Here is a 15145-nt window from a genome sequence, read left to right on the forward strand (position 1 = left end):
TACCAAACAACGAGATTTTGCCAGTGAAGTGGAGGGACAAAAGAGATGTCTACATGTTGTCTTCAATCCACAATGATACCTTCGTGGAAATCCCCAGAAGGAATGGCCCCATACAAAAACCTAAATGCATCTATGATTATAATTTGTTTATGGGGGGAGTCGACTTCAATGACCAAATGCTGGAACCATACCTTGCCACAAGACGGACATACCATTGGTATAAAAAAGTCACAATTTTTTTCAATTGGCCATATACAATTCATATGTAATTTATCGTAACTTCAGCCAAAACCCCAAACGCTTCCTTGGCTACCAGGAGGAAGTTTTCACTGCCCTTATAGTCCCGAACGGCCCACCAGAAAATATCCGATCAGACGTTCTAAGTCGACTCTCCGAACGCCACTTTCCTGATAAAATCCCTCCCAAACCAACAACGGCAAAAAAATGTAAGGTGTGTACCAGAGCAGGATTCAGAAGAGACATCTTTTTATTGTGCACAATGTCCTTCCGAACCAGGCCTCTGCATAGGTGAATTTTTTCGCCGTTACCATACTTCAGTAAATTATTAGTGAAGTATGGTAAACGTATGCCTCAGTTCCTGCAATTTACCCTCACACCTCTTATGCCACTGCCAGCTCTGTAACTGACCCTGGCTTGTTATTCGACCATGCTTCTGACGATTCTGTACATACCTCTGCCTGATCTGGAACTGACCTTGGACTGTTTGACCATGTTTTTTGCCTGCCTCATGGACTGATCTTGTACCCTGCAACTGGACTAGTGGGATTCAACACAGGGGTCTCACATATGCGAGGGGCTCCAGAATTGTTTTTCTGGATGAAGAAAACAATTTTTTTTGTTTTCTCAATCCTAGATTAGGGTCTGGAGACTGAGGCTTCAAAGAGATTTGGGTGGGAGAAGCCTCTACCCCTGTCCCCATTCTGTCCTGAACGAGGCCCTACTTCTGCCTGTAGGACTTCCTGCCATCATGCCTCTGCCTGTCACACTGACCACACCACATGGACCTGCCTACTACCAGGACCAATATTTTTGGCACTGCTGACAATATCTCTGCCTACACTGACCGTGGACTTTATATGGACAGTAACCCTGCCTGCTGCCTGGACAATTGTGTTCGCCGTTGCTGACCAAGTCCCTGCCTGCTGCCTGGACCAGTGCTATCCTCCTGTGTACAACTGCGCTACTACAACCACAGGTAATCTTTTGTTTACGCTTTGCTCAGCATAATGTATTTTGGGGTGTAATTCTTGGTATGTACATGCTATGTGTCCCTGGAACACCTGACGGTGTTCCTTGCATGTTCGATCTCTGTATGTGGCCAGGCTGTGTAGAAGTCTCACACATGTGGTATCGCCATACTCAGGAGTAGCAGAATGTATTTTGGGGTGTCATTTTTGCTATCTAAATGTTATGTGTTGGAGATATCTTATAAACGGACAACTTTGTGTAAAAAAAATGCGGTTTCATTTTTTCCCCCCACATTTTCCAAAAACTTCTGGAAAAAAAAGAACCGTTCAAAAGACTCATTATGCCTCAGAGATTATACGTTGGGGTGTTAGCTTTCCAAAATGGGGTCATTTTGTGGGTGTTTCCATTGTCCTGGTGCTCTAGGGCCTTCAAAAGTGTAATAGGTGGTTGAGAAATGTGATGTATAATTTATGCTCCTAGAACACTTGGTGCTGCATGTTGGGCCTCTGTATGTGGCCAGGCAGTGAAAAAGTCCCACACATGTGGTATCGCTATACTCAGGAGTAGCAGAATGTATTTTGGGGTGTCATTTGTGGTATACACAAGCTATGTGAGAGAAATAAGCTATTACAATGACAATATTGTGGGGGAAAAAAAAAAAAAAAAATCTCAATTTTGCAAAGAATTGTGGGAAAAAATTACAACTTCAAATAACTCACCATGCCTCTAACTAAATACATTGCAATGTCTACTTTCCAAAAGGGGTTATTTGGGGGGCATTTGTACTTTTCTGGCTTGTTAGGGTCTCAAGAAATGAGATAGGCCACCAAGTACATAAGATTTTTTATGATTTGCACCATAGCTTGTAGACTCAAACTTTCACACAGACCAAATAATTTCCACTAATTTTTGGATATTTTGACCAAAGATATGTAGCATTATAAATTGTGGCCAAAAATTATGAAGAAAAATTACTAATTTGCAAATCACAGAAATTAAGAAAAATTTGTTTTTTTTCAAAATTTTCGGTCTTTTTTCATTTATAGTACAAAAAATAAAAAACCCAGGGAGGTGATCAAATACCACCAAAAGAAAGCTCTATTTGTATGAAAAAAAGGACAAAAAAATCATTTGGGTACAGTGTTGCATGACTGAGTAATTGTCATTCAAAATGTGAGAGCGCTGAAAGCTGAAAATTGGTCTGGATAGGAGGGGGGTTTAAGTGCCCAGTAAGCAAGTGGTTAAAACACCTCAGAAGGAAAATCCTTTAATAGGGCTCACCAAGCCCCTATGCAACAATCCTGCTAAGCACCTTTAGCCTGCCAAGCAACACTTGGTGACTCACGTGACCCGGGTAAGGAGAAATGAACCTCTGCAAGTGCCTGTTCAGAGTGTGCTCTGTGTCCCACAGCTGCCTTCTGGAAGCACCGCATGCTTGGCATATACAGCTTAAATAAGCTGGCTGTGCGCCGGAACGTTCTGTTTATGTGTGCGCATGCATGTGCTTGGTCCCGGTGAACGGGCGTGGCTGTATTCGCGTATGAAGCAAATCTTCGTACACGCAGATAAAGGCTACTGCGCATGTGCGGTGAAGCTGCGTGTGCTATGGCCGCCAAACAAACTGCTAAGTCCAACGGCGCTCTTGCGTCATGGCCGCCAAACAAAAAACTGCTGAACACAGCAGCACTCTTACGAACGCACGTGCGCCATGGTGAACCAAGGCGTAATGGCGCACCATCCAGTGGTCGGGGGTAACTTGGACCCCGGAAAGTTCAGTTCAGGCTATCAAATGGGTTAGGAACAAGTTTGATGGGTTAAAGATGTATATAGCGCTCTAGAGGTGGAGCCAGCTGTGGAAGAGGAAGCAGCTCTTTAAACAGCGCGAGTGCAGTATATTAAAATGAATGATAAGTTAAAGATAAAATAAAATAAGAATTAACTCACAGGGTAAGGGTTATAATGGCTAGTCACAAGGGGAGGCTCGCTGTGTAGCCATTTTAACCCTTACCCTGTGAGTTAATTCTTATTTTATTTTTTTATCTTAATAAATTCATCATTTAGCATTTTAATACACTGCACTCAGATAAGCGCCGCTGTTCTCCACATTATACAGCTTAGAAACTAAGAGCCCAAACTTCACCCATCACGGCGGGTTCCTGTCACTTGAGGAACTTCAAGGACTGGGTACCTTTTTTAGGTTTAGGGTCCATTCCCTTGGACCTGTACAGCACCCTGCAGATGCCTTAGCGCTGTGCAAAATCTCACAGGATCTTGAGTCTTCTTTGCGAGGCTCGGGTACCATTTATCTCTAAGCATATAAAAAGCCTGTGTCAAATGGATCCCATCAGTCAATCCCTTGATTCATTTAAGAACAGTTTGTGGGACTAGAGACCTGGAGCTCAAACAACCGCGCCATCCACCTTGCAGACACTGGTTAAAAACTGAAGTACATCCTGTATGGGAGGGGTTATATAGGGGATCACTTCCGGTCTAAAGACCTTTGGTCTACCAGTGTCCATTCACCTTGAGATTAAGTATAACCAGCAGGTAATAAATATTAGCCTGACTCTGTCCCATGATGTATGAAAAAGAAAAAAAAAAAATTCAAGAGAAAGTGTAAAAATTCAATATTGAAAGCACCCCTCCCCCCCCGTGTTCTCGCACACAGAAGCAAACATACACCTAAGTTGCGCCCACATATGTAAACAGCGTTCAAATCACACATGTGAGGTATCGCCACGTGTGTAATGCCCCGTACACACGATCAGAAATTCCGCCAGCAAAAGTCGGATGTGAGCTTTTGGCCAGAAATTTTGACCGTGTGTATGCTCCATCGGACTTTTGCTGGCAGAATTCCAGCTAGCAAAAGATTGAGAGCAGGTTCTCTATTTTTAGTTTTGAAAAAGATCCTATCCGAAAATGTGTTAGTCTGTATGCAATTCGGACGCGCAAAAAATCACGCATGCTCAGAAACAATTCGACGCATGCTCAGAAGCATTGAACTTCATTTTCTTGGCTCGTCGTAGTGTTGTACGTCACCACGTTCTTGACGGTCGAAAGTTCAGAGAACTTGTGTGACTATGTGTATGCAAGGCAAGCTTGAGCGTAACTCCGTCGGAAAAACCATCCAAGTTTTTTCTGACGGAAATTCCGATAGTGTGTACAGGGCATTAGAGAAAGTGCAACAATTATAGCACTAGACCTCATCTTACTCTGAACTAGTATCCTGTAAAAAAATTTAAAGCGTCGCCTTTGGAGATTTTTAAGTGCCAAAGTTTGGCGCTATTTCACAAGCGTGCGCAATTTTAAAGCGTGACGGTTTAAGTATCTAATTTATTCGGCGTAACATCATCTTTCACATTATACAAAAAAATTGCTGTTTTGTTATTTAATGAAAATTTTTTGCGCAAATACCGTGTGACATTAAAAGTTGCAACGACCGCCATTTTATTCCCTAGGGTCTCTGCTAAAAAAACAATGTTTGGGGAGTAATTTTCTAGCATACAAATGATGATGTAGGAGAGGAGTGCCAGAATAGGCGTGGTATGGAAGTGGTTAAAACCCAGCACACTTTCTTACCCCTTCTGCATGCGCAGCATCTTGTCACCATATTTTTCTCTCAACTGTGTGTGAATGCTCTCATCAATGCGCATAGGATACATAGTCAAGGCAATGGCCAGCAAGCCATGCATCTGTTCGTTCTGCTTATTGATCTGTACAGAGAAAAAAAAAGGTAGGTTAGAAAAACAGAACTGGAGAAAAAAAAAACAAAAAAAAAAACAAAAAAAAAAACAAAAAAAAAAACACACAATTAAGCTGAACGGCAGAGGCTTCTCACCATCTCATACTTGTATGTTGTCCTCTGGAACATACTTTTGGTCCTTTGAATATAAAGCAGGATGTTGGCAAAGACACGTATTGCATCCTGGTATCTTCTCATCATAAGATAAGCAAAACCAACATAGTAATAAGTGGTGACCTGGCATTCTGGTACACGGGAGTACATACTCTGATAAAAGATAAAAAAGAGCAAAATAGGCAAAAATTCCTTCTTTTCTCTATGCATATAAAAATAGAAGGCTTGAAAAAAACATGTTTATCTAAAGTGTATCTGTTATTCAGCCCTAAATAGCATACAAAAAAGCGTCCCAAACAGGTGATGGGGAAGAAAAGCGGGCTTTTGAAAATAACAGAGTTCATTCAAATAAGATAAAGTATAAATACTTTACTGATGGTTTAAAACATGGTTAGTGAATACAAATGTTAATATAGGGCTGCTTATATCTAGTTTGGCCGACCATAATAAACAAGCCAAACAATGTCACATACATGTAGGACATACATCACAAAACATGTAACATATAATACAGAAAAAACGTCCGGACACCTGGTGAATTGGGACAATACCATACTGGGTAATACCAGTATGACAGAACCCTGTGTATGGAGCAGGCCTGTACCAATCCCCCTGGAGGCTCGAGCCAAGGAAGGGGAGAGGAGTATAGAGGGGGCCAGAAAAACTGACTGGATGCTACTCTTATAGTGGGACTATGGATTGTTCAAAATACTAAGGACCTATGGTCCATAGAAAGAAGCCCGTTCCACAATGTCCATACCGTCACCTCCAAAACGGGCCCATGTAGGGATTTGGCCTTAGCTAGAGTCCCTGTGTGCTAATCTCCTCGCAAACCAACTGTGCATGCTTGTTGTGGATAAATGGGGAGTACAAGTAATATCAGCGTTACTATATGTTACCATTTGTAGAAGTTATAAGTTCAGGTTTGTGTATGGCCCTCCTCGTTTAAAATAGATCAAGGTGATATTGCCATCGCCATGTATATGGGTATCTCTCAACGAGTGGGAGTAGGGTTGTTCAGTAGCCGGTATCTCTCCAGATGCATTGGCTAACACACAGTTCCAACACGGGACTCTGAATCCCAGGTTTGGGGACTTCCCACTACACCCGTCACATATACAGACTCCTCTGTCTCCTTCCTGGTATTCGCCAACACTATGGGGGATAGAGCCGTAGCGTGGCGTCCGGGCGGAAGTGACATCAACACGTTTCACAGTGCTATTGCGTAGCTTCATCTGGACGTTGGGGCGGTGTACGGGGGCTCCTTTTACATCGTCCATCCCTTGTAAGTATCCGCCCATCCTCAAACAGTTTAAAGGGGAGGTTTACAAGTGGTGAATTGCGCTTGGATTTGTGACACCTATTCCATTCAAGTATATAGGTAGAGGCTTCATAACTTTCTTAGAGATTTTTTTGGAGAACGTTTTTAGGTATGTGATGTCCAGTAAATATTCCCCATAAAATTCCATTTTGCTACATTACATAGGATGTATTCATTCTTCAAACATCCAATGACTTTACTATGTAGGGAATTTAAATATAAGTATAGATAAGTACACATTCAGGGAGAAAGTGGACTCAAGTGTGAATGGTGCCTAATAGTATCGGGGGGGGGGGGGGGGTATAGAGTTCCAGTTCTTATCTCTCTGCATTTTAATATGCAATTAAAAAGGAAACCTAAACCTCAAACATTATGTCCCTTTCACATTAGCAGATGGGCAAGTCAGATATACGTAGATTCAACAGTAATTTATTTCAGGTCACATGACAGCCAAAGCAGACATGCATTGGTAAAAGTGAATAAAGCCAACACTGCAATTAGCGCCCACAATGCAGAGTTGCTGAATATAGGTTATCTTTATGGAGGCATCAAATCTAATTACACTACACCTTAAAGTGATATTAAAAGACAAACATTTTTTTTCTTTAAAAATAACAAACATGTCAAACCTGCTCTGCGCAGCCCCCAAACCTCCTCTTTCCATGTCCCCCGCCGGATCTCCTGGCACTTCCCCTCCTGTTAAGTGTCCCCAGAGAAAGCAGCTTGCATCGGCTCCCGCTGCGGTCTCAGCCAATGAGGGGGGGAGAATCCCCGGAAAGTCAATGCTCTCACGTCATGCACATCGCTGAATCAAGAGGGAGCTCGGTAAGTATTAGGCTTGGTTCACACCTATGCAGTTTGCTTTTGATCCGTTTCTGCAGTGTGTTTTGCGTTTTTTTCACACGCAATTTTACCACGATTTGCAATTTTTTACATTTTTTTTTGGTCAATTTGTTGTTGGGCAGATTGAAAAACGCAAATTTTGGCAAAAAACACACTACATGCTTTTCTGCAGCTTCTCCAATTAAGTCTTTCAAAACAAAAAAAAAAAGCACCATTTTGCATTAAAAAAAAAAAAAAAAAAAAAAAAAAAAAAAACATAGATGTTAACATGTCATATAGGAAACCATGTTAAAATAACTGCAGTGCATGTCTACAAAAAGCACCAAAAAACGAATAGGTGTGAATAAAGCCTTAGAAGGGCTGTGGGAGCAGCTGCACACAAAGTTTTTAGAATACAAGGTAAAAAACATTCAGCTTTTAGAACTAGTTTAATGTCTTACTCAAGTCAAGCAGATGGGGGCAAAGGGTCCCGAATTTGCCTCTAACCCAACACTGCCAGCTGGGATTTGACAGCTCTGAACCTAGAGTGAGTACCGTAGCACTTCAAAGTTTATTGTTCCCCAGTGAGATTTGAAAAAATCTCTTCAGCAGGGGATCATACCTTCTTGTTGAGCTCTATATTTTCCAACACCTTGATGGCCTGGTAATAGTCTCCCAGCAGTGAGTGTAGACGCAGCAAGCCAACCAAGCTGAAGTACCCAAGCATCTTATAAAGAGAGTGTCTGCCATATTCTCCAGCCACGCTTTCCGGGTCCCCTGTGGAAAAAGGAAGAAAAAAAAGTACTAGTTACTTACCGGTAACTGTCTTTCTGGGAAATCTTCCAGGACGGCACACCTGAGAGATGAGAGGCTCCTCCCCACAGGAAACACAATCAATCAACAGCTGTTTTAAGTCCACACCCTTCCCCCTGATCCTCAGTTTGTAGAGAAGTAACTCCTGAACCTGGTTCACAAGGGAAATCATTCCTCATAGGTACTCACCTTCTAGTGTTCTAAAATTTTCCCTCCTCCAACGGGTGGGAAGTAGGCCTGCCGTCCGGGAAGATTTCCCAGAAAGACAGTTACCGGTAAGTAACTAGTACTTTTCTCAAGTTATCTTCCAGGACGGCGCACCTGAGAGGATAATCAAGTACCTCAGGCCTACCTTAGGGTGGGACCACTGCAAGACCCTCTTGGCGAACCTCGGTTCTGCAGTAAGCTTTACCTTTACTCCATATGCTTGATGAAGGTATCTTAGCTGGATCATGCGGCTGATCTGCCGGTCTACTCCACCGGTGTCCCTGCCTTCTCTGTTTCGGATGCAGGATCTAGGTGGAGTGGGCTCTTAAAGATGGAATCAGAAAACATGTTAAACTTGTAGGTTATCAATGTTGCCTGTCACACATCTACCAACAATGGCCTATTCTGCCTATAGGTGCTGTTTAGAACCACTAAAAAGATTAATCGGAGACCTGTGTTTTAAGACAAGGACACTACATTGATCCATAAGGGGGCCTGTCTTAACACAACCCTGTCCAGGGAAATAAACAAAAAAAAAGGGGGCCCCTGACAGACAACCCCTTTTTGTTCATTTTTATCTTTACGTCAGCAAAGACTGAAGGGAAACCTACTTAAGGGAAACAAGGGTAACAAAAACTTAATCCCTGGGTTTAAGGCATGCCCAATCTATAGTTTTACTTACGCCTGAGAGCCTACTCAGGAGACTAACATCTATAGCAGGAGAAGAACACTCATATTGCTACATCTAGTTTTGCTAGAAGGGCAAAATGAAGGCCATGCACCGAGCTGTAACCTATTTGGTCGGGTATACATGTTTATACTTCATCTTCAGGCCATAAAACTCCTCTGAACCGAACTTCCTAAGTTCTTATTAAACAGGGCGATTCATTATCGCCTTCCTCCAGTGACCCATAACTCTACTGGGCTTCAACCCTAGGAAATGGCTCTGGCATCCCGGAATGTAAGGGGTCGAGGCATTCTGACATGTGACATCTGCAGCCAGAACTCCTGGCCCTTCCACGGAAGAGAAGGCTGAAATACAAAAAGGTGATACATGTATTATTAATATCACAAATAAAAAAAAAAATCATAGATTGTGGACATAGCACAATAGATTTAGACAGAAAGGACACAAGCATAGACAACAATGTTGTGTATCTGATTGTGACTAGCTAAACCAAAATATCAAATATGGGAAGAGACCCAAATCTGAACCTCAGTCTGGTTTTCTGATGTGCGGCCAATATATAAGCATTAAGACACAAACACACCTTAAATGCTGCGCATTTCTGAAGTGCAGCTAGCTAGGTCATAACTGGTAAATACAGAAAGGACGGGAACCCCCTTTTACAGTGGTGTTTTACTGATGTACAGCAAAACAAGGCTATAAAGAGAAGACAGAAAGACACAAACTTCTATGTTGCGCATTTATGACGAACCACCAAGTACAGTTATAAGACAATCTTTCCTGTTATGCAGTTCTGTAGTGCAGTTACATAGAACCAACAGAGAAAGAACACAAGCAACCTACAGCATTGTGTTTTTCTGAAGTGCCATAAGGTAAGGCAATATGAAACAAAGCACCAACAAGCTTCAATGTTGAGTACTTCTGCTGTGCAGCAACATAAAAAACAAACAAACAACAGACAGCCTTTACAGCTGCGATCTTTCTGGTCTACAGCAAAATAAGGCAATAACTCCACAATGAGTATTCCTGCTGCGTTGCAAAACCTGAACCAGAAGGGACAGATAAGCTTAGGGTTCCCACACCCGTGCGACCCAACCTGCCACTTGGGACTGCAAGACGCATGAGAAGTCATATACTATGGCTTCCAAAGGGTACCATTCATGACTGTGCGACTCCAGGTCGCAGCGTCTCCAGCAGTCCCTGCTTACGGAACCACAGACCTCAAGATTACATAGGTCGCAGGAAAAGCAGTTTTCGGGTCGAACAAACAAGGGGTCCCCATGCTGTGGCTCCCTGGAGGAGTGCAGCCAACAACCCCCTACTGTGTATACCTAAGAAACAGGAAGGAAGATCAATGAGAAACACCACTTACTGCTGTGCCTTTCTGATATACGGACGATAAGGCAGTAAATATAGGACATACAGGACACAAACAATGTTCAATCTTTGTGTATGTCTGATGTGTAGCATATACCAATACTGAGCAGAGATGTCATCACCCTCAATGTATCTCCCTGCTGAGCAGCAAAAACAAATCAGAAAAAGACAAACAACCTTCACTGTTGTGTCCTTTCTGATATGCAGCCAATAAGGCAGTAAATGAAAGACATAAAGGACAGACAACCTTCAATCTTGTATGTGTCTGATGTGCAACAACAATTTTGAATAGAGATAGCACATCCATATTCAAGTGATTTGGCATGTGACTCAACATGTCAAATCGCATGCCTAAAAATCGGCAGCCATTGCCGTTAATAGCGCTGTCTGAATCAGCACAACGTCACTTTGTGGTGCTGCACCGATTACCAATGGCAGTATGTGTACGACCCATGGCACAGGTTCAATTTGTATTTTCCAACAAAATCAGGACCATCCATCTTCACTGCTACCTTTCTGCTAAGCAACCAATAAGGCAGTAATACAGGACCCACAGACAAACCTCAATCGTGTATATCTCTAATGTGCAACAATCTAACAATTCTGAATAGAGATAGCACATCCATATTGAAGCGATTTGGCATGCGACTCACATGTCAAATCGCATGCCTAAAATCGGCAGCTATTGCCGTTAATAGCGCTGTCTGAATCAGCACGACGCCACCTTGTGGTGCTGTACAGATTACCAAAGGCAGTATATGTACTACCCCTGCCATCAATCTTTCCTGCTGCCTTTCTGATAAGCAACCAATAAGGCAGTAATACAGGATACAAAAACCCCACAGACAGACCCCAATCTTGTGTAGGTCTGATGTGCAGCAATATAACAATTATGGGCAGAAATGTCATCACCAGACTCAATGATGTGCGTTTCTGGCGTGCGGCACAAAACCAGAAAGTACAGACCACCTTCCCTGTTGTATTTTCTGATCTGTAGCCAAACAAAGCAATACCTTTAGGATATAAAGGACACCCAACAAGCTTCAGCAGAGATGTCACAAATCTCAATGTGTACTTTAGTTGTGCCACCAAACACCCCAGCAAGGACAAACCTTCACTACTGAGGTCTACTGGTGAGCAGCCAAGAAGGAGTCATGGTGTATCCCTTTATGAAATAACCAAACAGGGGCAATTTATTTCATAGGCATAGCCTGGGCTGTAGATACTAATCCTTCACCACCAGTGAAGGAACCAATCATAAAATGGTTGGACACCTTACTATAGTAGCTGTTTTCCTACCTTACCTTCGTAGATTGAGCAAACGCTAGCCAGCTCATACACGGGTGGGGCTGATCAGTAACTAAAGTCTCAATGAGCCCAGCCCTAGAGATCAATATAAGACCTTTGAAAAGGGTGGTTACCAATTTAGCCTGGAGGTAAATAGCCACCTGCAGCCCTTAAAGAAGCAATCATATAGCCATCTAGCTCTTGCATATGTTTGCACAGAAAATCCTTAATCAAAGGATATAGGAAAAACGATTTATGGTAAATCGCTTTTAGATCTGTCACTGAGTGGACTGTAGCCCAAACCAACAAAAAGGTTTTTTCTTACCCCCTGCATTAAAATATAACCACAATGTAAGAGTGGAGTGGGAGGTTGGAGCTTATGAAAAGTTACCCATAGCAAGCAACCCCCAAAAGGAGGATCTGTCACAAGGGAACCCCTACTGTGCTACACAGAAGCTTGGTCCCTGCCACATTGTTGAGAGTTAGGTCAGCTTTTAAGCATCTTGGAGCAACTTTAAGCAGATTCCTAGCAGCTGGGCTAATAGGGCCAGATAACCTAGTGCACCTGCTGAGCAAGGGAGATTACTCCTGAATCCTTCAACCATTGCACCATTAATAACTTGTTCAGTGGTATACCTGGCCAGTAAGGAACTCTTTGTTCTACCAGGTCACCCTCTTTGCTGTATTCACCCCTACTAATGTACCACAACCGGGTATGTAGGGAGAGGCTGGCAACCTACTGTTGTGATAACCACAGTGTCTCTGCTATAAGAGGAAGCTGTGGCTGGTGGTTTTTAGCAGTAGCTTCTGGGCTATTTTGTTATGGAGACCCTAGGTCCTGCACTGCACCATTCAGTAGATACAGGTGGAAGGGGAAAAAAATGCCTTACCTACCTCTTTCCCATCTGAGGTGGTTTAGGCACACTCGCTCCTCTGCACCACTTGTCCACCATACAGCATCTCTGAAGTAGGAGGGAGCTGTGGCTGGTGTCTTTAGCAAAAGCTTCTGGGCTATTTGAATCCAGACCCAAGGGGAGATTATCTCAAATGCCCAGAAACTATCTGGCTGGGATTGGGGATTTTTGACTCACCGTTGTCGTCTTCCCCTTTTGCCACAGCCACCGGGCTTGCTTTTCCATCCTTATGGCCCACACGCAAGGAGGATAGCCGCCAAAGTGCCCCCCCACAACTGCTGTCCCTTTAGGAAGCTGCAAGGTTAGGCTGTGTCCTGCACTGTCCAGTCAGTATATACACATGGGGGGGGCAATGCCGTACGTTCCTCATTCCCATCTGAGGTGGTTTAGGCAGACATTCACCATTAGTAAACTGGTGCCTCCTCGAAAGGAGGATGTGGGTGCCTGCTCCTGCTGACTCTCAGCCTTCCCTTCTGGGTAAGAACGCGGGTCGTTCAGGCGGTGCCCTCCCTAGCAGCCCACGCGAGCTACCAGGGACCCAGGAGTCAGGGGATACGATCCCCCTGGAAAGAACCGACGGCCAGCACCCCCGTCTGAACGGACGTCCGGACAGGTAAGGGGGGGGGAGACAGGATAAAGGCCCCTGAAGTTCTGGGGACACCACTGTACCCAGGTGCCTTCAGCTCTCAGGGGGGCTTTCCCAGTTTCTGCTGCCCCCCCCCCCCCTGAGGAAAGGATAGGGGAACCCCCCCCCGGGAAGGATAAATATATCCTGCCAGACCCAGAGGCTTCCCAGGCATTTGGTCCGGCTCCCAGGGGGAGACCACCAGCCCCAGGCTTCGGTCATTTGGAAAAAAACAAACAGTTTCGCCGTGTAGGGAGAAACACAATCAAAAACTGAGGATCAGGGGGAAGGGTGTGGACTTAAAACAGCTGTTGATTGATTGTGTTTCCTGTGGGGAGGAGCCTCTCATCTCTCAGGTGTGCCGTCCTGGAAGATGACTTGAGAAATAAAAACATTTTCTGGGATTAGCAAGTATAGCAAGAAAGTCAGCGGGTTGGACAAAATGTAAAGAATTCAAGAGCAGCAAAAAGCAAACATGATCTCATGGAGCCCGAAACAAGAAGAAATATTATAGAAAAATTCTGTTTTAGAAGAAATTTTTGACATTTTAGATCTGTCTTCTGAGATTTGTTCAGCTCAGCCTAGTTGGAGCAAAGTAGAAAAATATTAAAAGCAGAACAGAACACGCATTACAAAAAAAAAAAAAAAGTTAGATTTTATTTTTTTGCAGAAGTCATACTTAATCTATTTTGCCCAAAAACTTCTGCCCTGTAACCGTATGGGTTTTTTTTTTTTTTTTTATGTGCACTGTATATCCCTGCTTCTGCTCCACATGCAGAGATTGTTGTGATGATTTAACTCCTGCTCGCATGTGCAGAGGAGTGCTGTGAGACCCAGAAGGTGGTGTGAGAAGAATGGCAGTATTGGTAGGGGATAGAGGGGCGACTTGAGCCTGGACCTATCAGGTACTGTGCCATAACGTTCAAGTATGTTCTGAATGCTTCAACATTATTGCAAGAGCTCCCACATCCCCACAACACTTAATTCTGCTTAAACATGTTTGTTTATTTTAGTACTGGGGACCTCAGAAGCATAGGTGTTGTAGCTATAAATGAGCAAATAAATATCCAAGTTAGTTTAATCTTGATTCATTTGCTTACATGTTAGTGAGCTTTTCTTTATGGGTCTGCAATGAGCCAATTTAAGCTAGCCATTAATGAATTGTTTCTTATGACAAGTAAAAGTGTACATTCTATTAAAGTGTTACTAAACCCAGGACCCTGCATTCACTATATATGGCCTCACACCCTACACAGAAGATAGAAAAGCAATTACAGTAAAACCTTGGATTGCGAGCATTATTTGTTTTGGAAACGCTTGTAATCCAAAGCACTCATATATCAAAGCAAATTTCCCCATAAGAAATAATGGAAACTCAGATGATTCGTTCCACAACCATTTATTCATAAGTCCTTCAGTTTATAGTCCATATAAAATGATTATAGCAATGTGATAGGTTGTGTAACCATAAAATGTCCATCCACAAATGGCAGCCTCCACAAGGGGATTAGAAGCAAAATCCAGCAGGAGCTACAGAGTATAAGAGAGAAGAGATGCGTCTCCAAGTGTAGCAATATGGTTACATCTAATGAACGTACAACATTTAGCAACTCACTTGGTTGAGGATTAAAAGAGGCACATCTAAGTATGCAGTTATCTGGGGTAAAGCTGTCCGCATAGACCAGTGGTTCTGAACTCCAGTCCTCGGGACCCACCAACAGGCCAGATTTTAAGTATTGCCTTGGGGAGATGCAGACTAGAATACTGCAATCACTGAGCAGCAAGTGATATCACCTGTGATGTATTTCAGTTATCTTGCAAACCTGGCCTGTTGGTGGGTCCTGAGGCCTGGAGTTGAGAACCACTGGCATAGACCATCCTCTGCACCGCCGGCTCTCACTGCTGTCAGTCTGCAATCGTGACCGGGAAGACTACACTGCAGTAGAGCAATCTGAAAGCGAGGCTTAAAGTGCAGCGTGGAAGGGATGACGTCAATGGCAGTGCAGAGGATGGTCTATGTGGACAG

The 15145-nt window shown here is 43.4% G+C and overlaps 1 protein-coding gene across 2 annotated transcripts in view; it reads right to left on the reverse strand.

Moving 5' to 3' along the window:
* The window catches only part of EIF3L (eukaryotic translation initiation factor 3 subunit L), an 89931-nt gene that overhangs the window by 56867 nt on the left and 17919 nt on the right, over window positions 1–15145 (reverse strand). For both annotated transcript variants that reach the window (XM_073592612.1, XM_073592613.1), the window contains 3 exons: window positions 7831–7985; window positions 5048–5218; window positions 4789–4922 (listed from right to left, as the gene is read on the reverse strand). In XM_073592612.1, coding sequence (XP_073448713.1) covers window positions 4789–4922; window positions 5048–5218; window positions 7831–7985 — 460 coding nt within the window. The remainder of the gene's footprint in view (window positions 1–4788; window positions 4923–5047; window positions 5219–7830; window positions 7986–15145) is intronic.

The sequence above is a fragment of the Aquarana catesbeiana genome, linkage group LG07 (assembly GCF_042186555.1).
Source record: "Aquarana catesbeiana isolate 2022-GZ linkage group LG07, ASM4218655v1, whole genome shotgun sequence".
NCBI classification, from domain to species: domain Eukaryota; kingdom Metazoa; phylum Chordata; class Amphibia; order Anura; family Ranidae; genus Aquarana; species Aquarana catesbeiana.